Here is a 27,617-nt window from a genome sequence, read left to right on the forward strand (position 1 = left end):
TCTGGATCTCAAATCATTCTGCAGAAGATGAGGTTTTCATCAATTCATCAGGCTTTTTTAAAGTAGCTGGAGTAATGCTATCATTAAAGCAAATATAAAAAAAACAACTAAATAATACTTGTGAGATGTCTGTATGTGATCATAAAAATTTTAAACATGAAAATGAAAAAAAAAAAATTCTGTATATGCAGACATATTTATACAAATATGTTGAATGTCAAAAATTGTATGTACCTATTATTTAAATATTTATTAGTTAATGTTATATTTAGTTAACATTTCTAGCAGAATGAACCGCCAACTATTCCAGCATGTGTTTTACACAGTGGATGCGCTTCCAGCTGCAACTCAGTATTGGGACTCATTTACACACACTCATACATAATTTAGTTTATTCAATTCACCTATAGCACATGTCTTTGGACTGTGGGGGATACCGGAGCACCCAGAGGAAACCCAGGCCAACACGGGGAGAACATGCTAACTCCACACAGAAATGCCAACTGACCCAGCCGGGACTCAAACCAGCGACCTTCTTGCTGTGACGCGACAGTGCTAACCACTAAGCCACTGTGCTACCCCAAAATAGAAAAATCTATTGCGTAAATATGCTTCATCCTCATTTAAGCAATGTAATAATAAATAAAACAATTGAATCAAACTCAGATAAAAGTTAGATTTAATGATGTGTGTCATCATCACCCTATAAATAATAATAAACGTTGTACTTATAACTATTTGTACCTATCTGACATGCATATACAGTAATTGAACAAATTCGGTCCATTATTTTTATGTATTTATTTGCTTGTTTACTTTTACTGCCATTTAAAGTGCACCTATTTTGCCCCTCTTACAAGATGTTAGACAAGCCTTTGGTGTCTCCAGAATGTGTCTGTAGTTTCAGCTCAAAATATCCATCAGATTATATATAGTATAGCCTATTTATTAAAGAATATGCCCATCTTGGTGTGTAGCTGTTTTGGTAGCCTGCGGCTTTAAATGCAAATGAGCTGCTTCTCCCCATGAATTACATCAGATAAACAGCAGTCAGGGATAGAGACAGACATGGATGAAGCAGAAATACAGCTCATTAGTCAAAAATACCAATGAGTTTACTCAAGCCTTTCTGAAACGATGAGTCTCACAGAAATGCCGTTTGTAGTGCACAGATATATAGATGCGGCCATAGTGATTATAGCGGTTAAGAATTAGATAGCGATTTTACTGTCTTTATTACAAACATGCTCTGTTTTAAAAACATAGTAAACTTATAAAAATCACATAGAGTTGGAAAAAATATTTTAATCCCAATTTCTTTGCAAATAAAATTTCTGTGGATGTGTGTATACATGTTATTATAGAAACATGGTGTCTGTCAATCAATTCAGTGTGTGGGGAAAACTGCACTTCTACATCACGTTGCGGTGAGCCTCAAAATCCCTGGGATTCGGGTCCTATTTTAACATCAGGAAATTAAAAAAAAAAAGAGACTTGTTGTGTTTCTATCACTCCAATATGACAGTGGACACACTATACACGCACAGTTCTGTCCAAACAGCTTACAGTTTGTAATATTTTAAGTAAATAGCTTTTTAAATGAAAAATCATAAACTTTTCCATAAGCATTTCAAAACAACAGTTATTTGAGAACATTCAATTCTATAGTTTTTTCCCATTTGTGTGAAACCCCTATTTTTTAAAAAGTTGTTGGAAGTTCATGAATAAAAGTCTGATTTACTGGAATGGACTGTGGACTGTGAATGCCTACTAAATGCTTTCTCTTTCTGCTTCTGTATAGGATGGAGACAAAAACAGCTCAGTGATGTCTCTGAATACTCTGTGCTGCAGAATCCGAGTGGGGATCAAACACAGAACACCCAGAGATTCGATTTTAGCACGCCATCTCTGGTAAACAGATTTATCACAGTCACTTTGTAAATGTCCAGCCTAAAAAAATTAAACATTACACATTTTAACTGGAGACTAGTGTGATAGAATCAGCTCACCAACCCTGTGCAAAGTTCTGCCTAATGTCAACTAAAATATGTGTTAAACTTGTATTGAACCCGGAACATTCCTTTAATAATGCTGTGTGTGTTTTTGTTCTAGCGAGGCCTGTATCACACTGACGCTGTTGACTTTGGTGACCTCCCTCCAGAGGTTGACAGACCACTGTGGGTGGGTTTAAATCAAGCTCCGCCCACACCAGCATTTCCTGTCACACCCCCCACTCCATATGGTGAGACTGACACAGTGCTTAATGTTTGTTATGTGAGCCTTTCACGGCCTCATGACTAGGCATGGGCCGGTATAAGATTCTGACGGTATGATAACCTTGGATAAAAATATCACAGTTCATGGTATTGTGATCACTGCTCTAAAATATATTCTTTTTAAATGTCTGGGTAAAAAACAAAAACATTTTTTCCTTTTTAACACAATATATTTTATTTTAGGAAAGTTTTAAAATATTTTGGAATCATAGACGTGACAGGTTAAATAATTCAAATGAATCATTGACTTCTGCTGTCATAATTTATTTCATAAACTGATTTCTTTTTTTACAATTTAAAACGGCATCTTTGGATAGCTTTTCTGCTGGAGATACTTTTGTCCTAAAAAAAACGAAATAAAAAAATCATACAGATACCTTAGGTACAGTTTAACAGAAAATCTTGACGGTTGATGGACTTTTCCAAACCACGGTATACCTTGAAAACGGTTATTGTCCCATGCACTTATGACTCTCTGCTCATGTTAACTTTTATAATATGGTCCTTTTTAAGACAGACATTATAGCACCCTTGTGTAGACATTTATAGGAAAATATCATGGCATTTAGGCATGGTATCATAGTAATTCTTTTATCGCAATGAGAATTTAACAGTAAAATGTCTTACTCTATAAATTACTTTGATATTTATCGTATTTTAAACTAATAATGTTAGTTCAGTACAATACAATTGAATACAAATTGTGTTTTAGTACCACATTTAAAATGAAAGTCTTTGCTCAAAATACATGAGGATTTATTATAAACCATGTAAACATTTACAAACACATAGACACATTAAATACTGCTAACTCAGCTCAGATTTAAAAGACTGCAGAGTTGGAGAAAATTTTATATGCAGTGGAAGAGTATCCTGTAATTGGGGGCCAACAACAAAAACAGAGCCTCTCTCTCTTTAATTTGAATTTTGTTTTAGGAACAAAGTGAACCATCTTTTTGGATGATTTCATTTTTCTAGCATTTTGTTGAATGACATTCATTATAATTAATTTGAGTCAATACATGACACACAATGCAAGGTAAATGCAGGAATGATAGTTTAGCAGTCTTTAGTCCAGAGGTGCCCAAAGTAGGGCTCACGAGCCAAAGCTGGCCAATGGTAACCTTTGGTAAATTTATCCAGCATACGTTTTATGCAGCGGATGCCCTTAGAGCTACAACCCATCACTGGGAAACATCCAAACACACTCATTCACACACTTACATATGGACAATTTAGCTTGCCCAATTCACCTATACTACATGTTTTTGGACTTGTGGGGAAAACGGAAACCCACGCGAACACGGGGTGAACTCACACAGAAACGCCAACTGACCCAGCCAAGGCTCGAACCAGTGACCTTCTTGCTGTGAGGCGAACGTGCTACCCACTGCGCCACCATGCAGCCGCTAAAACTTTTGTAATGTAAATACTGTCACTTGACAGATGCACAAGACATTGGCGAGCAAATCAAGGCAAAGGCAGGAGCACCTCGACTAGTGTATTCAGCATTGAACTCCATTGTGTTATAAATGGGATTATGTTTTTACTATATTAAGTTCATTCAAAAAAGATTAACAATTATACTGCATCATTATTTAATATGTTTTAAAGCAACTTTTTTGTTGTTATTTTTAAATAAAACGCAAATAAATTAGAAATTACCCATGGCAAATTTAATGTAATACGGTTTGGTATCTTTAACTTCGGCCCACAGCCCTCAATCAAGTTTGGTTTTTGGCCCTTTATAAGAAAAAGTTTGGGCACCCTTGCTTAAGTCAAATGAATCAAAATCAATTTGATTATATTGGTTAGAGTTGATATACGCCAGCCATATACAGACAATTGGAACCCAGTTAAGAGTCAAGAATAACAACATTTGACCTTAAAACACAAATTAGACATGCTTCGTAAAAAAAAAACACTCTGTGGTTTCACAATGAAATCTAGAAACGACACACGTCGTCTAATTTTTCTCAATTCACATATTTTGCCTAATTAGGCTTTAACTTCATCTTACAATGTACTAGCAGGCCAGTAGCCAGCATATTGAAAGGGGTGGTTCTGTTTTCTTAAAAACTGGAGGTTTTTGCAGTTATTCAACTTCTATTAAAATAGGAGGTTCAAATACTGCATTTTAGTGATATTTTAAACATTAATCTTTGCTGCATTGGCTTGTTGCATGATGCAACAAGAAATATTTCCTACAATTTTGTCAAAGTGCTTACTATACTATTTTACCACAAAGTGTTTATTTAGAAATGTGCAATTAAACTGTTTTATTGTGCATTTAAAAGTTATTACAGTTTTAAAAATAATGTTATGAGATTAGAATTTTTTATTAAGTTTAATTAAGTAATTAATTAAGTAATAAATAATTTTTAATAGTTTTGGAAGTGTGAAAAAATACTTATTTTTAAAATGCAAGATAATTATTATTCATAAAAAACCTATTATGAATCTGTTATAACTTTTTAAAAACCAACTAAAAAACATATTAAAAATTGTAACCTGTAGGTAAATAACAAACTGGCCAGCTCATTTTTTTTTTGTCAAAATTTGTAAATTTGATTAATTAAAATTTTTGTTTGTCCCATAGCCTTCTTCTATCAGTTATTTTGACAATTTAGGATTGGCATACTGTAAAAAATAGGACAAATGAGCTCACATAGGGGACAAATTCTGGACTTTTTCAGTGGGGGGTTGGTCTTTCAAACCACCCGAACCCTTCCCTGGCTACGGGCCTGACTAGAGAGCAGAAAGTTTGAGACACATTTGGAACAAATGGAATATATAGTTATGTATGATGAGCATACAATTTGCATCATGTGAAATATTGTGTTTATAAACATTTGAGCCTAATAGAGACTCATCTAATGAAAGTAAATCGTCCCAAGAATAGAACCTTGCAGTACACCAAAATATTTATTCATTCATTCATTTTCGAATTGAATGTAACCTTTTGTTTCTTTGTTTAATTGAGGAGCTACAAAAAAGCCAACTAAAATTCAATTCCTTCATTCATTCATTTTCTTTTCATCTTAGTCCCTTTATTTATCAGGGGTCACCACAGCGAAATGAACCGCCAACTTATCCAGCATATGTTTTACGCAGCGGATGCTCTTCCAGCTGCAACCCATCACTGGGAAACTACACCAAAATGTAATATGCTTGTCTCTTTCTTCTCACAGTGAAGAGCGCAAATGACTTCATCAATTCAAGACCTGGTTCTCAAACCAGTAGACACTACATGGGCTCCCCAGTATGGCAAGGTAATCAGCTGCATCCTTACTCTACTTCCATCTACTATATCAAAACTATGTCTTCCGTCTACAGATATCGCTCATGAATGTGACCTTTAAAAAGAATCTTCTGTCGTAAAGGCTGTCTTGCTGTTGTCACAGAATCTGCTCAAAATAACTCTGCAACAGGATGTGGACCTCTGGGTCAGGATGCATACTTCCTGTAACCTGGCCAATCAATGCTTTGCGAAACATAGCTTTGATAAAGTGAAAAGCATACTTTGTTTGACGCGAACACCTAATGAATGCATATAGTTGGACACAGCATTGCAAAACATACTTGGTTTGATAGCGTGTGCAAACACTTACAGACTAGAATGTTTAGTCGTTGCTGATTCTCTCCAGTTTCCTTATTTGTACATGTCAAACAACAGTTCAGAAAAGTATTATCACTCTGTGGACAAACTAATAAATAAAATGCGCAGAGCATAAAGAAAATGAATGCTTAGAAAACTACACATTTAAAGTAGCCACATACAATGCTGATGACATGATAATTTTGCTAAATTTTAATTGTATTCTGTTTTTAATTGGACACCAAATTGTATTGTTACCTTGTGGAAACCTAATAAGTGAAAAATATAATCATATAAAAACAGATAGGCACACAGAGAATGCATAGTTAGGAAAATCAAATTACACCTTTACAGTAGCCACAAACAATACTGATGACAAAATTAAGTTGGTGTAGTGTGCACATATACACTCATGGACACTTTACTAGTACTGGGTTGGACCCCCTTTAGCCTTCAGAACTGCCTTAATCCTTCGTAGGATTCAACAAGGTACTGGAAACATTCCTCAGAGATTTTGGTCCATATTGACATGAGAGCATCACACAGTTGCTGCAGATTTGTCGACTGCACATTCGTGATGCGAATCTCCCGTTCCACCACATCCCAAAGGTGCTCTATTGGATTGAGATCTGGTTACTGTGGAGGCCATTTGAGTACAGTAAACTCATTGTCATGTTCAAGAAACCAGTCTGAGATGATTTGCGCTTCATGACATGGCGCGTTACCTTGCTGGAAGTAAAGAAGATGGGTACACTGTGGTCATAAAGGGATGCACATGATCAGCAACAATACTCAGGTAGGCTGTGGCATTGACACGATGCTCAATTGGTACTAATTGGCCCAAAGTGTGCCAAGAAAATATCCCCCACACTATTACACCACCATCACCAGCCTGAACCATTGATACTAGGTGGGATGGATCCGTGCTTTCATTTTGTTGATTCCAAGTTCTGACCCTACCATCCGAATGTCGCAGTAGAAATCGAGACTCCTCAGACCAGGCAACGTTTTCCCAATCTTCTTATGTCCGATTGTGGTGAGCCTGTGAGTTGTAGGCTCAGTTTCCTGTTCTGAGCTGACAGAAGTGGCACCCGATGTGGTCTTCTGTTGGTCTGTGGTCTACTGTTGCCTTTCTATCAGCTGGAACCAGTCTGGCCATTCTCCTCTGACCACTGGCATCAACAAGGCATTTGCGCCCACAGAACTGCCGCTTACTGGATATTTTCTTTTTTTCGGACCATTCTCTGTAAACCCTAGGGATGGTTGTGCGTGAAAATCCCAGTAGATCAGCAGTTTCTGAAATACTCAGACCAGCCCATCTGGCACCAACAACCATGCCACCTTCGAAGTCATTTATATCACTTTTCTTCCCCATTCTAATGCTCAGTTTGAACTGCAGCAGATCGTCTTGACCATGTCTACATGCCTAAATGCATTGAGTTGCTGCTATGGGATTGGCTGATTAGAAATTTGCATTAACGAGCAGTTGGACAGGTGTACTTGTAAGTGACTGGTGAGTGTAATATTCATAACAACTGATGCGGCCTTAGGTTTTAGTGTAAATGTCACTGACAAATGTTATTTTTATATATTTTTATACATTTTCATTTCTTGATTTCTTTATTTACCAGTCACGTCTATATTGTTCAATACAAATGGATAAAAAAGCTGAATTAATATTATTTATAGTCCAAAGGATTGGCACAACTGCAGAAAACATTTCATTCAAAGAAAAAACTGTCCATTGGTCAGTTATGTAACTTTTAATGAGAGAAATACTGGTGCCTGATATCATCTTAATGAGGAGGCACAGGAAAACATGGACACAAATATAGATTACAAGAGAAAAGGAGAGCATTTTAGATTACATTATATTACACCATACATCACATATCTAAAAAGACTAAATTTTAAATGTGGATTTTTAAAAAGTACAGCAATAATAATAAAAACATATTAAACTTACTGTATAAATACATTGATTCATTACATTAGATGTTTTTCAGATAGAATTTCCTGAGTATTTTTCTGTAGGCTAGATTTCCAACAATTACAAGCTTTCCTATTATTTTAATGAAAAGACAATAAATGAAGTTATATTTGTTTTATTAGATAAGGTCTAACATGTCCGGCCCCACAGAAAGTTGTCCCACAGGAAGGAGGATGTGTTATATATTTTAATTTCCTGATGTGGGAAGATTTGCTGGTTATGTAACTTTGGTCTCTCTATGCTTTAATGTCTAAATAAACAGCAGAAAATAGAATCTCTCACAGCCAAACTCTCACTGACAGACAAATGCAAATATTTACATGGAGATTTGAGGGGGAAGGAAAGGAAAAGCACAGCCCCTTTAAATGAATTTATGTGCTGCAGACAGTGGCTGAGGTCACGTTAGGGACATGACACTCTGATAAGAGGGGAACTGGAAAATATTTTTTTCACAACAACAATCTTCTTATGATTATTTTCACTTGTGATTGAATTTAGGTGCAGAATGAATTAAGCGGTACATTTAAAAAAAAATCCATTTACATGTTAAAAATATATATATCTTTTTAAATAGGCCTAGATTACCAACAAAATTTCAGTTTCATTTCATTTATCAATAATATTTCTTATGCTTTAATTTGATCCCAAATACAGCAAAATTAGTAATTTTATAAAATATTAATACAATTTAAAAGCTCCAGTTTCCCCTACAAGGACCAAAGACATGCTCTACAGGTGAATTGGATAAGCTAAATTGGCCGTAGCGTATGTGTGTGAATGAGTGTGTATGGATGTTTACCAGTGATGGGTTGCAGTTGGAAGGGCATCTGCTGCGTAAAACATATGCTGGATAAGTTGGCAGTTCATTCCGCTGTGGTGACCCCAGATTAATAAAGGGACTAAAGAAAATGAATGAATGAATGAATGAATTTAAAAAGCTATTTATTTCTTTGACACAAGGATTACGTTTTTGTATAACTTGACCCTTAAGAAATCATAGCTTGCTGAAATAAGTTTGTCATTATCTGTGTGGTCATCAGATAAAAAAAACGAAATATTTTGCTTTAAAACATATTTAATTACAATAATTTGAATATAATTTATTTTAATAAAGCATAATAAATTTGCCTGGGCTTTCGACCCACCTCGTAAAAATGAGATAATACGAAACACCAACATGGTGTGGCTAAATATCAACTTCAATATAAACATCCATGGGAGTAAGTAAGTAATTATAATAACATTGAAACTCTCAAACTTTGAAATGTCTTTTTTATTCCATTAATTTCGATTAAAAAAATATTAAGTTAAATACCATCAGTATAACATTCTCCCAAAGAAACAGTTAAAACACGCTTACAGTTGTATTCACCCCCCCTTTGATTTTTTTTTTTTTTTCTTTTTTAAATATTTCCCAAATGATGTTTAACAGGGCAAGGAAATTTTCACAGTATGTCAGATAATATTTTTTCTTCTGGAGAAAATCTTATTTATTTTATTTCAGCTACAATATAAGCAGTTTTTTATTTTGTTATGAACCATTTCAGGGTCAAAATTATTAGCCCCTTTATTTTTTTCCCGACTGTCTACAGAACAAACCATCATTATACAACAACTTGCCTTATTACCCTAACCTGCCTAGTTAACCTAATTAACCTAGTTAAGCCTTTAAAAGTCACTTTAAGCTGTATAAAAGTGTCTTGAAAAATATCTAGTAAAATATGATTAACTGTCATCATGGCAAAGATAAAATAAATCAGTTATTAGAAATGAGTTAAGAAACTATTATGTTTAGAAATGTGTTGAAAAAAATCTTCTCCCTGTTAAACAGAAATTGGAGAGAAAAATAAACAGGGGGGCTAATAATTTGGGAGGGGCTAATAATTCTGACTTTGACTCTACGGGAGCGCGGGGCACAAAGTAATGCGGGGTAAAATGTGTTTTAATGTATACTTGCACAGGGTTAACCATGACATGCTTTCGAGGTTTTCAACACAGTTTCGGCAGACGTTTTCTTGCCAATTTTTGAAAAAGTTCGGCAAAATTTGAATGAGAAACACGGGAGAATCCATTTTTGCAGCATAAAAGTATTTTTTATTTTACTTTTGAGGAAAACACGACACAGCGGGGTTAGTTGTAACAGGGTAACAAATAAGTCACACACTGTTGGACACCAATTAAACTAACAAAATAATTTTTTAATTTTGAGTGTAATGTTGAGAACTTTTTAATAGAAAAATAATTTTAATTAATAGAAAAATTATTTTATTGCTAATAATAATGCAAATAAATGCATTGTATAAAAAGTATAATAATGCAAATAAATCCAAATGCATTTATCCAGTAGATAAATAAATAAACATGCTGTGCTGTGTAGAATTAAAATGAGTTAAATACTGAGGAAATATACTATTTAGAATTATCTGAATTGAAATTAATTGTGTGAAATCTGACTTTATAAGCATGTGTTACAACTAACCCTCTGTCTGTTACAACTTGCCCTGCGGGTGGGGTAAATAGTAAAATTTTTACTGTTGTACACTGTCCCTGTATAAATAAATAAATAAACAAATAAATAAATATATACTTCTGGCACTTTTGGCAATACTGAACAGAAACCATAGGTCCGGTGCTCTGTCGATTTGTCCTACCTCGTCAGATTGTCCTACCTCCCATTCAAAAAGTAGGCAGCACATTTTGATGACGCAAGATGCTACCCATCAGATTTTGCTATCAGTGTAAATCTGAATGTGGAGTAGTGTGATATGAAGATGTAATATCGCCCTAACTTACCTAATCCCTATCCCCAACCTCAGAACTATTCAAATACTAATTATGTTGGTAGCATAATCTGATGGGTAGGATGAAATGTCAGGACACCTTGCGATCATTCTTTCAGTGCTCATTTGTACGAAAGGTCTGTGTGTTGTTGGTAAAAAATATGGTTTGTCTAACCTCATTACTTACTCGTTACTGTTCATTATTTGGCCAAAGCCAAGAAGTGTTACTTTGTCTCCCCTATTCTACCTACTTTAAATAACAAATCAGTATATCTCTTCCAAACATTTATTCTTAGGTAAAGATTAGAATGTTTACATATCTCTATACTCCAAATCAAGCCCAATAATGCAGATTAGGACGATTAGGCTGTTTAGCATAGAAGCAGATGTTGTTTTCAGCAGCACATGGTGTCCATAAAGCACCTCGTCACCTCTGACCATTTGCTTAGGCCAGCCAGACTGTGAAAGTCATAGGATAACAATACCCCATCAAATGAATGTCCCATCAAAGACAGCAGAGTCTCGCGAACTCTTATGGTAATGAATCTGCGGGCGGTCTTTGACTGCTATTCTCCCCAAACGCCAGTTGGGGGCAGTCGTTCTCCCTCCCTCTTCCCTTTCTTCTTCCCTCCCTCCCCCTTTCCCTCAAAGCCAGGAGTTCAGTCACAAATCCTGCTAGAAGAATGAAGTGAAGCAGTTTTCCATCTGGGCATTAGCAGGACGCCAAACACTCAATGACTTCATTCAGACCTGACGCAGACGACTAGAGAAAGGGACTCAGTCAGAGTTTGGACAGGACAGGACAGGGAGTTTGTTGCGTTCGCGGTCAGTGTTTGTGCTGAAAAAAGAAAGACTAAGAGAGAATGTGAGGTGGAATAACGTTAAGTGACAGAGTAGAGGATTCAAGATAAAGACAAACACAGGGAGTCAAAGTCTTCTGTTCTGTGGATGAACTTCCTATGAGGGACACTTCAGCATGACTACTTCTCTAGGTATGACTGGAAACCTTTTTTGACCATTTAGAGCTCAAATGTGTATGTGCGTGTGTGTGTGTGCTTGTTCAGGTGCTTTACGAGGACAGGCAATTGTATAATTACTGAGTATAACCCAGGTGTAAACTATTAAGGTGGTTTATGAAGACATGCCTTGTGTCCTCATAATTGAAAATGCTTAAAAGTCATACTTAACAAGATCTTTTCTTATTCTTTATTGGCCACACGTTTATTGTGAGGGTTTAGAGGTAGGGTAAGGTATTATAAGGTATTATAAGGTATATACTATAAGGTACTATGGGTAAGGTGTTTTTACCTTATAAAATACATTACACTTATAGAGAGACCTCATGAACTACATATACGTGTGTGTGTCTGCAGGTGTGAGCAGTTGACTATGTGTTTGTATGCAAATGTATCAGCCATTTGCTCCAGGCGTCGGTGAAGGCTTGAATTGTCTCCTTGTCAGTGTGAAGTCTGGGTAAAAACATTAGGGTCTGTAGAGAGATTCTTTTCTCTTCTGAAAATTAGGTTGAAATGCATTTTTAATTCATATATATATATATATATATATATATATATATATATATATATATATATATATATATATATATATATATATATATATATATATATATATATACTGTAAAACATATGCTGGGTGGGTAAAATTGGGTTAAAGAGGAACAAACTCAACTGCTTGATTAAATGTTTTGATGAAATTTATAAGTGTTCTTTTTGAATTAACAAAACATTCTCTTGAATAAATAATTTATTGTCACATGAATACTTGTTTTCAGGATTGTTTTGTTACATGCATTAAATACTATTTTACTACATTTAATTCAATAATTTTTAACAAATAAAATTTAATGAAGTAAAATAGTTTACACTTAACATAAATAACTTGAATCTGCCAGTATCGCCCAGTATTCCATCATTTGGGTAAAAAAGAGACAACATTTATGGTTAAATATTAGTTGTAATTTTTATTTTATTTTTAATATTCTTTATATTTTATATAGCAAATAATATGCTACCCACTGTGCCACTGCACTGTCCGATAATAGTTTTAATTATTTGTAATTTTATTCTTTATTATTATATTATTCTAATAGATATTATTAGCTATTATTATTTTATGTATAGCAAAATTATATTCTTAAAAAGCAAGTCTTATTCAGCTGCATAAATGAATACAATTATTTTGTTAAATGAATCTTGTTTTTAATGAATATTTCAATGTTTTCATTGCACAGCAACACAACGATTCTGATAAAAAAAATATTGCAAGTACATGCAAGCATGATTTTTGCACACCAGGCTGCTGAAATGCCAGTGTCAGCAATAATCATTTGAAGAAAACACTTATGTATGTGATGATGTCTCAGTGTGTGTATAAGGTAGGCTTGTGCTTTTTTTGCTTTTGTTTATATTTGAATGTTTCCTGTTCAGTTCATCTCTCTCATTCAGATTTAAATGAGTTATGTGCATCGCAGGAACTTCAATGATAAAGTCAAACACATTTTAAACCCCCAGTGTTTGTGCTAAACAGGTCTATATTTTGTTGGTTCTGTCAGTGTTTGGTATTCCTCATGTGCTTTCTCACAAACACGGATGCTTTCACTCTTTTCTTAAGCTCATTTACACTTGACTTGTCCCATAATTCACTTCAGATTGGTGATTTAGATTTGCCATTTTCTAGGCTGGCCAGACTGCTTTATCCAGCAGCCCAGTAAGGTTTTAAAGTCCCCCTTAAATCAACACTGTTTTTTTTTTTGTGTTAGTATGTTGTCCAAGAGAGCTAAACATGCTGAAACGCAAGAAAACACTTGCAAATAGATAAAAATCACCAGCATGTTAAGGCTTTGTCCACACGAACATGGGTACTTTTAAAAGATGCAGTGTCAGGTGACTGAAACCAAAGCTTTCTGAAAACTCCGGCTAGGATGAAGATTTTCCAAAACTTCGGGTACAGTGTGTTCATGACATCAGCTTGCATGCTGTTTTCTCCTTTCTGATTGGTCAACATGACGGGGTTCACACCATTTGCAGCAAACACATTTTGTGTCATCCACCTCTGTTCTCACGTTAGCATTGATTTGTATGCAATTTACTCATGCAAATACTTAATTCCCTGTTTTTTTGCTAGATTTACCAGATGTTGCAGTCAATTTCTCAAATATTCTATCATTATAAAAGTTTCTCAGTTTGAACAAATTATTAATTTTAAATCATGCTTTTAAGCTGTGATTTTGATCAACAACATAGACATCAGTGTTTATATCAAACTTTAAACTGTTATTTTTACAGTACTTAAGTGACAATTTGAATGTTCATTATTACACAGAAATAATAAAAGTTATTTGATTGAGGTGGTTTCATGACCATGAAAGATGACTGCTCTCTCTCTCTCTCTCTCTCTCTCTCTCTTCCTCTCTCTCTCTCTCTCTCTCTCTTTCGTTGGGTCAAAATACATTTTATTAATGTATTGCTTTGATCTTCAAATATTTAATAAATGTATGCAAATAGCAACCATTTAGAATTAAGTTAATGTGGGTGCTTGAATTAAGAGAGCTGCACCATTAATTGGTAAAAGCTCGCAATTTTACAAATTAATGGTGCAGCTCTATTTGAGTGGGTCTTTAAGCAGAAAGCGATTGATGTACTCTCGTGGAGAGTGGATGTGTGGAGAATCTGATGGAGGTGGACTGCAGACAGTGGGCACTATTCTTCTCTCTATCTCTGGACAAAAGACAGTGTTGTGTGGGCCTCTGTCCTGATGAATGTGGATGAGGAAAGAATGCATTATGTAATCGTAGTATGAATCTCGGGTCCGTTTGAACTAAAATTCCAGTTGATTTGAGCTTGAGAATGAACTGCATGCAAACCAAATCATTCCAAGCAAACAGTTTTGTTTGTTTTTACTGTTCAAAATAAGTTTTTCTGCACATGCATATAAATACTGCTATTCTGCTGCTATAAGGTAAATACTTTAAATATCTAACATATAACGAGCAATATCTGCTCTGTGAATAATGTATTGCAATGTATTTTGGTGCATTTAAACAAAACAGATTTATTAAACAGATATATCTATTAAAATAATATTTTAGTCACCAGACATATTTAGAAATGAAAAGATAATTCAATTAAATTCAAGCAAAATATTGAAAAAAATAAATTACAACCTACAAAATTTCAACTAAATAATAAAAAAAGCTTCTCTTCATTTTTTTTCTCTTTTTAAAATTTGTATTCAATATTTTTCTATAACATCAATTTGGTTGTACTAGTTTTTAGACCATTATGTTAGATAAGCTCCAGATTTGGCTTCAGTACTGACTAATCTAATGAATATGCACAAATATAATATTGTATAGCTTTCTTTTAAAAATAAGGTATTTAAAATGGATTTACATTTTCTTTTTACATTTTTAAAGTAAGCATGCACAATATATAACTTTAAAAAATTATATAATACATTAATAACAATTAAAATAAAATAAATAAAATATAATTTTATTCTAATATAAAGACAAGTTTTTGTTGAATAACATGATTGTGGTATACTAGGGAAATGTATGATTTACATTTTTTTGCTTTTAAAACGAAAACTTCTAAAAGCCTTAGTCATGTAAAACATATATATATATATATATATATAAAACAATAAATGGTTTTAGCATCGATATCGCAATGTGAGTATCTGCAAGTCACATTGCAGGATTAGATTAATTATTTATTAAAGATAAACATTTTTATTTTTTAATAATTTATACAATGATGACCATGTTATTTTACATTTGATTGTTCAATTTCTGTGGATAGAATTAGAATCCCCAGAATACCATAATGCACTGTTTTTTTTGCTTGTAAATTATTCTGTTTTATGCAGATGCACTGCGTAGAAAAAGACTTGATCATCTCAATCTATCTACATGAATGAAAACTTTCCAAATAGAGCTGTTCAAGTCACCTGGTGAAATTCTATTCATATCACAATATATATTGCGGCAAAACAAAATGTCACAATGTCCGATTTTTCCAATATTGTGCAGCCCTATATATGCATCAAAAATACAAAAAAGATTCACACACTGTTGTTTTCTTTATTTAGAAAAAAAAATCAAAAGTGTAATTTAAAAAAAACATTTAAAGGGCACCTAGGATACCCCTTTTTCCAGATTTAATATAAGTCTTTTGTGTCTCCAGACTGTGTCTGTAAAGTTTCGGCTCAAAACACCCATCAGATTTTTTATTATACCTTTTATAAGTTTCTATTTTATACCTCTTAGCACCAGGTAGCGTTTTTTTTGTACTGCGCCTTTAAGGCTAGTCCTTCACGCCCATTGTTTTCACGTGCCTTTCAGCATGCCTTAATCTCCTCCCTTGGCTGCATCAGACAACAGACAGACATAAAGGAAGAAGATTTCACGTAGCGTTTGTGAGAAATACTACAGTAAGAACTTTACCAATGAGTATTTGATGCATTTGTTGTGGAGTTGCAACGATGAGTCACACACAATGTTGTTACACAGTTCACGCACACACACAGATACACACACACACAGACAGCGCACGCGTTTAGCTTTGCTCTCTTTACACGCAAATGTGACAGGATACATGTTAATATCCACAGCTGTATTAATGTACAAAATAAACCTGATTTAACGTCCACAAACCGGGATTGAAGCGTCGTCTTTTATAATTGTACTGACACGCGGCTGTGCTGATGAAGTAAAGCTGAAGTAAATCGCTGTAATTTATTACACACATGCACTGTTTTAAAACATTTTAAACTTTTAAAACTCACTCTTGATCACATTTGATGATTATTGATGATCCTAGCAAACTGAACAGATTCTTGGTTGCTTTGCGCATGTCCTGTCTTGTTGATATAATTATACGTGTTACTACGGAGACATGTTGATAAGCAGCTGTCAATCAAATCGGTAGGCGGAGGGACCGCATTCCTACGTCAAGTTGGGGTCTGTCTGAAAACCGCTCCAATTGGTCCACTGTTTTTATCTTGTTAAATTGAAAAAAAAAAAAAAGGACTGGGTGTGTTTATATCACCCTAATATGACGGTCTATACACTATACCTGCACATATGTCTGTCCAACTGACTTGAAAAGTTATTTTTCACCATAGGTGCCCCTTAATAAAAATTAAAAGTTGACAAATGTCGCTACTTTATTTTTCTATATAAGGAAAATAGATTTGTGCAGATCTATTTAACTTTTTTCCCCACATTTTTCAGTTCATCTGCTGCTTGATAGATTTCATGCATATGACATAGAGTGATCACAAACAGACTAACACGTAGTAGCTATTTTAGTGTGCTGAAAACCTACGCAATGATAAGTGTAATTTGTGGTCAGTTTTGTCAGATAACTAGACCGGATCTTGATTTCAGCCAAGGAATCATGCAGCTGAAGTCTGAGAGGGAGCCCAAGTGTCAGAAATACAACTCAAGCTAGAGCTAAATCTCACTCCAGACATATTTTAGCCCATGTATCATAGTGCTGGACTAATGCCTTTGACTGGAAACTATTTAATTCTCCTCTTTATTTTCCACACATTCTCTATGCAGCTCAGCTTTGTAGCTTTGATCACAACAGCTGTGTGTGTGTGTGTGTGTGTGTGTGTGTGTGTGTGTGTGTGTGTGAGTGTGTGTACGCGCATTCCTGCTTTCAATGGTCAGTTTGTTAAGTCCGTAAAAACTGAAGTCGTCCTTTGTCTCGCTGGCATGTGAGTGATTTAATCTTGAAACACCACAAACACACTCTTACACACACTTTTATCGTCCTTCTCTTTCATTTGCCAGCCAAATTCCAGTCTCTGTAGGTTATGATATGGTAGTTTTGATAAGGCTTATGCTTTCAGCATGACTGTATTTAAAGGAACATTACACTTTTTTTGTAAATTTGTGCTCATTTAACATCCCCTAGAGTTAAACAGTTGAGTTTTTGTCATTATTGCATTTATTCAGCCAATCTCCGGGTCTGTTGGAAGCACTTTTTAGCCTAGCTTAGCATAAATCATTGAATTAGCATCTTGCTCAAAATAAAATAAATAAAAATAGTAGTACATCGGTAGTTAGATCATGCAATAGGACCAGTGGAAAATGAAAAGTAGGCCATATTTTAGACCAATATAGCTAGGAGCAATGTTTTCTGGTGTAATAATCAAACTACTTTGCTGGCAAACTTAAAAAAAAAATTTGAGCAAGATGCTAATGGTCTAATTCCATTCAATGATTTATGCTAAGCTAAACTTGCTCCTGCCAGACTTGGAGGTAGGCTGAATGGATAAAAAATGGTAAAACTCAATTGTTTACCTCCAGAGGACTTGTAAAATGAGCCCATTTACAAAACAAATGTAGTGTTCCTTTAATGTTGAACAGTTGAAACAAATGCATTTGTCTATTTATAATATGAATATATTTCAGTGTTAGTGTGACTGATATTGTATTGTTTTTTTTGTTGGAGTTCTGCCATCATTTAGTCACTTTTATATATTTTTTCAAACCCATAGGATTTTTCTTCATGTGTTAAAAGCAAATAAAGATAGATTTACTTTAAATATTAGAGATTTCATTTTCCATGGAAGTCTGTCCACTTAGACCCTTGAAGCGGCTAAAGTATTCATAAAGAGGCCAAAAAAAGAAACAGTTTAATCCAACTCTACTGAAGAGACATGTTCAGTTTATATGCTGAACCTATTTAATTTTGGCTTTTATTCACATATAAACATTGGTCAGAGACCTAAATTCACAGCATTCAAGTATAGTCACTTGAACCAATTAGGTTTATCATCAGGCGTATTTGATGTTTTTGTTTCCTGAGCAATATGTGTAAATAAAAATCTACACAAAAATTAAATTATTATTCATTAACATTTTGGGCTTTGTGTGACTTTTCTTAAGAGTTCATAAATAAGTAAATTCTAGGGTTTCCAAACGATTGAGTTTTGTTCTGTTGAAAGAAGACTTCTATAGTAGGGAAAACAAATACTATGGAAGTCAATGGTTACAGGTTTTTCTACTTTCTTTATAATTAAGGGTGAATAAATAGTCAGTAAATTTACATTTTTGGGTAAGCTATCCTTTCATTATTTTTAATTAGATGCTATGATTTAGTCAAAGTTTTAGCAATTTTATTTTAAACATAAGGTAGTATTGTGTACCTACTTAGTTACATAATATTAAATGCTTTCCCTAAATATTTCATAATCAGCCTTAAAACCATACTAAAATTAGATAAGAGGAGTACATTATTAACATTATAATTATTACAGTTATAACATATTCTGGAAAAAATGGAGAATATAATTTTTAAAACAGAACTGATTTTTAAACTACCCTGCGCCTCCATAAATGGCTGTTAGATCTTCAAACCTGTTTCTTCTGTCTGGAAGGGTCATCCAGATCTTACTTTCTCTTTAAAGGGTAGTTCAGCAGATCATTGACCTCTTGGCTCATTAGATGGTGCAATCCTCATGTGACCCTGACATCTGTTCGTGATGTTTTTAGGAGAATCATCTTTGGATGCCTTTTTTCTCCATTTGAATCCATTTTCTTTCAGCTAAATGTACTTCCATGCAAGACAAGTCTGGTTTGTGCTAGTTTTGAGACGGATCTTAAGATGCATTTTTTTGTCAGTCTGATTACAAGTGGACAATGTGGGTGTAATTAGTGTATTAGTGTAAATTGCTTTCATATTTTACATGCTTATATGGTCAAATGCAGCTGCTGTCTCTCTCTTTTGTCGCCATAATCTAATTGGATGAACACATTTTGCAATATTAAATTGAAATATAAGAAAAAGGCCATTCATTAAGCTGTCCACCATAGGCTTTTCTCTCAGAGAAATTAAGAAAGTGGTCAAAAGTGGATAGAAGTGACAAAATAACACACTAGATGTAACGAAGAATGTCTCTTCCTCATCTTCACAAACTAATTGACCAACATAGTTGACCCAAAATAAAATTGTCCTTAATTTTTATGTTTTCAAATTTCCCCAATGTTCTTTTTAAACACAAAACTAGATATTTTGAAGAATGTTGGATACAGCCATTAACATCTATAGTAAGAACAAAAAATGCAATGGAAATCAATGGCTGATTTTTCCAACATATTATCTACTTTTTGTGTTCAACCTAAAGAAACCCAAAGCGGAGAATGAGTAAATGATTAAACAATTTTCTCTTTTGGGGTGAACTGTCCCTTTTATGCTAGATTGTAAACAGGGCCAAAATGGTAGACAGTGGCTGCTCTCTTCAGTAGTAAAAGTTAACCAGAGTGATGGCCCAGCATGTGTCTTTTAGGTCAAGTTGATTGAAAAGGAAGCCTTGCTGGTCAGGCTAGTTTAGATGCCTGGTGGGACACCAGTAAAACAGAGTCCCGTGTTGACCACCGGCATCCTGATCTCAACATGCACCGGTCACCAGCTGTGCTACTGTTTTGATCAGCCAAAAGGCAGACCAGATGAATCTCTGGGAAGCAATTTTGGGATTCCTGTGTCTTGGGAATGAGTTCCAGGGTTTTTAGGGTGGGTCACAGCATCTATTTTTGAGAGCATTTTCGACTCTTCTGCCTGCAGATGTTGTTTGTGTGTTTGTTTATGTTTTTCTGTACTCTTGGTTATATTTTCAAAGACAGCGTCCCCTTGACGACCCATCAGATGTTATGATTTGGGTTAAATGTGTGGTCAGAGCTGAAAAAGATGCTCCAGTGCATGTTTGATTAGTAAAGGAAGACACATTCACAGGGAGTGGAGCAGTAATTATGGAATGGATGGTTACTTAAAGACTATTAGTTAAGATTGCGTTACTCAAAACATCAGCCTAGATAGCTTCCTTGTTGAAATTGAAGGCTTTTAAATATCGCACACGAGTCCATTTTCTCATGAGAACAAATTAACCTCGAGGACCATAAGTTTTTTTTATAAGGACTAATGAGTTTTGGTTATTTTCATTTAATAGACTTTTGATCCAATAGATCTACATTTTGAAGATGTATTTACGTTTTCATGGACCTAAATATCAAATATAAGATCGCTGTTATGTAAGTCCTGTAAGAATATTTTATTTTTCTGAAAACCAAGTTTATAGCCAAGTAAAACATGCAGAAACAACAATTTCATGCACTTTTAGACATAACTTCAATATAGACTTTTTAAAAATGTTATTCTTATCTTTTTTTCTGTGATAGCAGAAACATGCTTTCATTTTTTCAATTCAATTCATGTTTATTTCTATAGCACTTTTACAATGTAGATTGTGTCAAAGGCGCTTAACAAAATTAGAAGTTCAAATAAATTGAAACTGTTTCAGTCCAGTTTTCAGAGTTGAAGTTCAGTTTAGTTCCGTTCAGTGTGGTTTAATTTTCACAGCTGAAAGTCCAAAGACTGAAGAGCAAGAGCAAGCTCCACAAGTCCCAAATCGAGCAAGCCAGTGGCAAGGAAAAAAAACTTTACCAATTGACGAAAGTGAAGTAAAAAAAAACCTTGAGAGAAACCAGGCTCAGTTGGGCACAACCATTTTTCCTCTGGACAAACTTCTTGGAAATACTTATTGAAAAAAAAATCTAGAAAAGTAAGTCTGTTCAGGATTCATTGATTTGATTAGATTTTTTTTTATTTATAAATAATAACCTCTTTAGACTTTGTTGTATTTAAAATTCTTATATGTACTAGAATTATTACAATTAAATCATTTAGAAAACACTGTTTTGTAGGCCTGGGTGATTAATTGAAAAGTAATCGAAATTTCAGAACCCTATAATTGACCTAATTTTCCAAGTAATTTTTTTCAGTTACTTTCCCTACCACGTGTGGAGTCATGTGACCCCAATCTGTTAAGGCTGATTTATAAGGCTGTATGGCCCGGTGCAGCCTTCGCACGGTCGCTTACCCGCACACCTCTCGAAAAATGTAACCACACGTCGCATGTTTGGAAGCTGCGCCAGATAAGCCTTGGGGCGGCATATTTTCTATTATGATAAAATTATTTACATTGAAAATGACATTTTTTAAAGTAATATAAATGTACAGGATGAAAACGCACATAGATGAAAGTCATCAACACTAAATACTCCTAATTCATCTCATTATGCACCATCATTATTTTCCTCTTCATTATATGCTTCTAATTGCTCCTTGAAGCTATTTTTGTTTTTTTTGTGTGTATATAATAATAGCAGGTATGTTTTCAAAGGGTCGAAGAGGATACGCCACAAAATTGATGAGATTAAATTCATCAGCTAGCAGACAGAAAGGGAGGGAGCAGGAGACAAACAGAGAGAAATTCCTGCAGTCTCTCCCCTGTGGTTTGTTATGTGTGCAATCTGAAGAATGCGTGTGTATGGGCTACAGCCAAAGCCACAAGCCCAACTCCCATACAACGCCTGATCCTATAATACCACTTGATTTATTACCTGGATTTGGCTGTTGGTAGCAGGTTGCACAGCACAGGTCTTCAAATATTTTGGGGGCGTTCAACAAGCCATTGCTCATACTGAATGGAATCTTTCAGAAGAAATTGGTCCAACGTGTGTGTGTGTGTGTGTGTGTGTGGGGCTGTGTCTGTGTTCAACTCTTTAAATCTCTTTTTGTGTGTTCTCTTGCAGAGTCGAGAGGGTTCACAGACAGCATGACACACACATCTATGTCATCTGACGGAGAGATCTTCCATTCTGATGTCACAGGAAGTCCTGCCTCCTGCCAGAGGATGTTTGGGTCAATGCACTCGATTTCTACCCCCAGCCCATTGGTCAATGCGGACAGGTAGCATCTGTCAGTCAGTAACAATAACAGCCGATTGGGATCCAGAGAAGATGCAGTCTTGATTATTGGTTTACTGGAAAATTGGATATTAAATTGTTTTCGTTCATTTCACTATTAGATTGTGAAATATTAACTTACAGTTCATCTTGGAACCTTTAACAGCAAATATATACAGTTGAAGTCAGAATTATTAGCCCCCACCCTTTTTTTTTATATATTTTTTTTTTATATTTCCTAAATGATGTTTAACAGAGCAAGGAATTTTTCAGTTTGTCTGATAATATTTTTTTCTTATGGAGAAAGTCTTATTTGTTTTATTTTGCCTGGAATAAAAGCAGTTTTAATTTTTTTAAAAGCCATTTTAAGATCAAAATTATTAGCCCCTTTAAGCTATCTATCTATCTATATATATATATATATATATATATATATATATATATATATATATATATATATATATATATATATATATATTTCAATTGTCTACAGAACAAACCATCGTTTTACAATAACTTGCCTAATTACAATAACCTAGTTAAGCCTTTAAATGTCACTAAGCTGTATAGAAGTGTCTTTAAAATATCTAGTAAAATATTATTTACTGTCATCATGGCAAAGATAAAATAAATCAATTATTAGAGATGAGTTATCAAAACTATTATGTTTAGAAATGTGTTGAAAAAATCTTCCCTCCGTTAAACAGAAATAAAACTTTTTAATTAAACAGGGAGGCTAATAATTCAAGAGGGCTAATAATTCTGACTTTAATTCTTACTTTAACTGTGTATATATATGTGTTTGTATATATATATATATATATATATATATATATATACAGTACATATACATACTTTATTAACAATATAGCTTTATTGTTAAAAACTTACTATTATAAACAGAGACAGCCAGACAGACAGATTAAAAGGAAGAAATTATTTTTAGTTCTGTTTATTTTTTCTTTGTTCTCTTTCCTGTCATCATTTAGCTCATTATCAGTTCCTCCTGTCTGTCATTCAGTTAATCAGTCTGTCTTTTTAGGTTCATTCTTTGTTTGGTCACATTGCTTTATGGCTTACATTATGGTTTTGCGTTTATTTTTGTAAATCATTAATTTATTAAAATAGTATGTTTCTATTCCCTTCTCCATGTGCTTCTATAATCTCATCAGTTTTATAATCTCATTTGTGTACCATCCCCAGTTTCAACCACAATGTTCTTACTACATTTTTAACAGCCATGTAAATTCCTTCATTTCATTAACAACAGGGCAGCATGTGTGGTCTATTGTGTATCTTGTCTATATTTAACAAAGTGTAAACACACTGGCCGGGTGTGTGTTTGTGTATGAGCAGGATATATTGAATAACCCTGTGCTGTTTTCTCTTGTTTGTACAGCCCCACTCCAGCTCATTCCTGGTTAGAGGGTGGATCCAGTACCCCGTTAAGTCACTACACACCTCAGCCCTCCCCGCCGCTCACCCTCTCAGCCCCGAACTCCCACAGTTCCCCTCGCGGAGCCCCTCGCAGCCTGTCCTCCACTCTGGACATGGGGAGCCTAGAGAGCAGCCTGCTGGAGGCCGTGGAGGGTCTGGAGGCTCTGGGTCTAGATGTGGCTCAGCCTCCACTTCTGCCCCTGAAGAGACGCGGGACTGACGGATCAGAGACCATGTTGAGTTTCCCGCTCAGCAGGAGTGCCGTCAGCACTTCCTACGCCAGTCACAACACCTCACCTTCCAGATCCACACCAAGTCCAGGTTAGCTAAGTGTTTGTCTACAAGCGCACTTGCACTACTGGGTTCACTATGGCATATAATCTTGATATTGTTCTGGTTTGCAGATTTCATGGCCAGTAAACCTGAAAATGTGAAGTTTGTTCAGGATACTTCAAAGTTCTGGTACAAGCCGGATATTTCGAGGGAGCAAGGTAACAATATTACATGCTCAGTAGACTTGATTTAACCGGTTATGTGATGACCAGGCTGTGTAAATTTGATGAAAAATAGTGTCAAAGATATAGATTACAAAATATGAAACAAAAGAGCTTTTTCTATGTTAACTACTTTAGAATCAAAGGGGCAAGTAGTTTTGAAATATCTCTAATTGCATATTTTAAAGCTCACTAGCAGTAACCATCTAACAACATTAACATGCCTCAGAACCAGAACATTGTAGAAAAGCAACTTCTATTGTTTTTCTACAATTGTTTGAGCTCTTTTCATTCAGACTGGCATATCTTAAAGTCCATGTGAAATTAAAATTTACAGTGTTTATTTTGCTAGCGCACATTGTTATTCTTTAGGTAAAGAATTAATCCATGCAAATTAATCAATTAAAAAAACTTTGTTTTGGTAATCTTCAATCAAAGTCTGACCATTTGCTTCCACGTTTGGTCCTTCTCTGTTGAGATCAGTTTGACCGCTTCAGCCACAATATTCTTAACCATTACTGTTAGTTTGCTATGAGGGAATGATGTGCAGAAAGAAAGCTCTGCCCCTACTCAATATTCTGTTTCAGTTGGAAGTACATCAACCTACTGAAATATAAATTATAGAGTAATAAAGTCTCAGTAACTGTTTCACGCAGATTTTATTATCCAACAAACTGGATAGTCACACATTAGTAACCATACAACTGCTTGAATAAGTCATATCTTAGGAGCAGATCATTGTTGAGACATGAGGGGATATTTTGAGTATTTTGAGTAACTGGATGTGTCCTTGTTCATGAAAAGGTATTTTTTTAAAGATACATACCCCAAAGTTTTCAACAATAGGCCAAGAACAGCATTTATTTGAAATAAAAATGTTTTATAACACTGTAAATGTCTACGCTGTCATGTTTTACTGTTTGTGTGTTCTTGCTGTATAAAAGTTTTTCTTTTCTTTAGACAAAAATATTATAGACTATAATATAAAATATGATAGAATATTATAGTTGTATTCATCCACTGAATGTTTGTTTGAATTCAATATGAGTACAGAAAGTTACTTCTTTCTCTCACAGCTCATTTTTTACTGGCAGTTTTTTAGCCAGCCATTGATTGGCTCAGCTGTCATATTAAGCAATTAAGATTCCTTCTAAATTACTTTTAGAAAATCAGTTTAGTCAGACGGTTCTTTCACTGCATGTTAAGCAGCTTAAAAAATTGTTCTTTTGACTTCTTGCCCCCATTCCAGTGCTGCATTACATAATATCTTTTGTAACAAAATTGCAGATCATGTAGTGTTTTTGAAAAATGAAAAAAAAAAAATTTTTGTAAAACAAAATCAAGTGCTGCTTGTCACTGTATGTTTTGTAAAAAAAATTTATCTTAATGTGGATTTCTAAGTAGCTTCCATTACCAGTGTTGCCAAGTCTGCAGATTTCCAATGGAATGTAGCCACTTTTCAAACTAAATTTGGCCTTTAGCGATAAACATAATGTGATTGGGCAACAGCAGTGGTTTTTATTATGCAGACCTGGCAACCCTGTTCATGACATAATTTTTGTATGTATATAAAGTGACAACCTAATTCATCAGTTCTGTTTGTTTTATTTTTCTCGTAGCTATTTCCGTTCTGAAGGATAAAGAGCCAGGCTCCTTCATCATCAGGGACAGTCATTCATTCAGAGGAGCGTATGGATTGGCCATGAAGGTGGCCACGCCCCCTCCCTCTGTTCTACAGACAAGCAGGAAAGGTATGAAAATCCTGCATGTGAATTTATAAAGACAACTCACGCTGAACGATGACTCACCCATTGGGCAAACTGTTGATTTTTTTATGCTGATTGACTAATTCTAAAATGTGCAGTTATTTTTAGATTAACGCACAGCTGAAGTAGTTCCAGGCAGTACAGTGCCATATCATTATGCCAAATGATTTCAGTAATTTCACATCCTCCAGCTTTCAATCAAAACAAAATGTTATTGAAATATCACTATACACAGGAGTAGTTTGAAGACATAAAACTGCCAAATGTCATGAAACACAAAATCTAAATAGTGTCTTAAGGTGTCATAATCATAGAATAAAAACATAATGAACGGCAGGCTGTTGAATTAATAAGGTGAAATGGTTACACCTGGCCCATTGTCAAAAATCCTTGCATATAACCTGCCCATATACTGTATGAAACTTATGAAATTTAACAAGTACCTGGTGTAAAAAAAACAAAACAAAAACAAATATTGAATTACATTTCCTGGTTTAAGCATTGCGTGTGAGTGTAAAACCGGTAAATAGGAATTATCCATAAAGTCTGAGGCTCAAGCTTCATATTTAAATGTGTGTGATCAAAACATTGCAATTTTATGTTGGTACCAGGTAGGAAAAGGGCCTGGATGTACAGTACAGGGCAACTATGGTGAAATATGTGACAGACATTAGGACCTTGGAAAGCAGGACATCCCAACACTATTGTGTGAGGAACAGCTGAATGAGTGTGAGCACAGCTGGAGCATTCATATCCAGAGCCCCTCCGTAAACATTGCATGTCTCTTAATCAGAGGAAGGAAGGGAGGCACACACGGACACAAATGCAACACACACACACACAGAAAAATGCAACACACACTGTCCGTCTCCATCTGATTCACAGCTCTTCATGAGGTGTCACAGGTTATGCTGTTACTTTATCAGTTTTTTCTGTGTCATGGGAGTTCCTTTTTTCATTATCTCTAGAGATAAGAGTTCATTGTACTTCATAAACACTTATATTGTTATTGGTCTGTTGTTAAGATCAAATATGCCCGTTTGGCGTTCAGAAACTTGGCCTACTTTGCCAGGATGAGGGTTTTAAAAGGAAGTAGGATGCAAACTATTGTTCCTAAACACCAAAAGAACTGATGATTGGGGTAAAATGTAGGAAGTCTTCTGAAACATATTTATGATTTAAAAAAAATGCTTATACGCTGTAACAAGACATCTGATAATTTCTGGACTATTATTAACAGATGGTAGGGCAGAGAAACATATTTAGAGTTCCATAAAGAACTTTTCAGAGAACAGTTCCCCTTTTTTTGATGAATATACAATATAAATATAAAATCCACTGCACAGGACTATTTGTGCAATTGAAATGTTTACGGATGCTAAAGGTTCTTCTTGGAACAGTCACTATACAGAACCTGAGAGGTACAGGTTTAGGTAGAGGCTTTTAGAGTATAGTTACAGTAAATTAAAGCACAGCCATACAATTTATTTTCATTGC

At 34.7% G+C, this 27,617-nt stretch overlaps 1 protein-coding gene across 2 annotated transcripts in view; it reads left to right on the forward strand.

The window, feature by feature from the left end:
* si:ch211-191a24.3 (tensin-3) overlaps positions 1–27,617 on the forward strand; it is a 95,983-nt gene that overhangs the window by 58,469 nt on the left and 9,897 nt on the right. For both annotated transcript variants that reach the window (XM_056480726.1, XM_056480725.1), the window contains exons 14-20: positions 1,802–1,911; positions 2,113–2,242; positions 5,468–5,548; positions 22,271–22,427; positions 23,823–24,181; positions 24,265–24,351; positions 25,974–26,105. In XM_056480726.1, the coding sequence (XP_056336701.1) occupies positions 1,802–1,911; positions 2,113–2,242; positions 5,468–5,548; positions 22,271–22,427; positions 23,823–24,181; positions 24,265–24,351; positions 25,974–26,105 (1,056 nt within the window). The remainder of the gene's footprint in view (positions 1–1,801; positions 1,912–2,112; positions 2,243–5,467; positions 5,549–22,270; positions 22,428–23,822; positions 24,182–24,264; positions 24,352–25,973; positions 26,106–27,617) is intronic.

Source organism: Danio aesculapii, chromosome 20 (genome assembly GCF_903798145.1).
Source record: "Danio aesculapii chromosome 20, fDanAes4.1, whole genome shotgun sequence".
Lineage (NCBI taxonomy): Eukaryota > Metazoa > Chordata > Actinopteri > Cypriniformes > Danionidae > Danio > Danio aesculapii.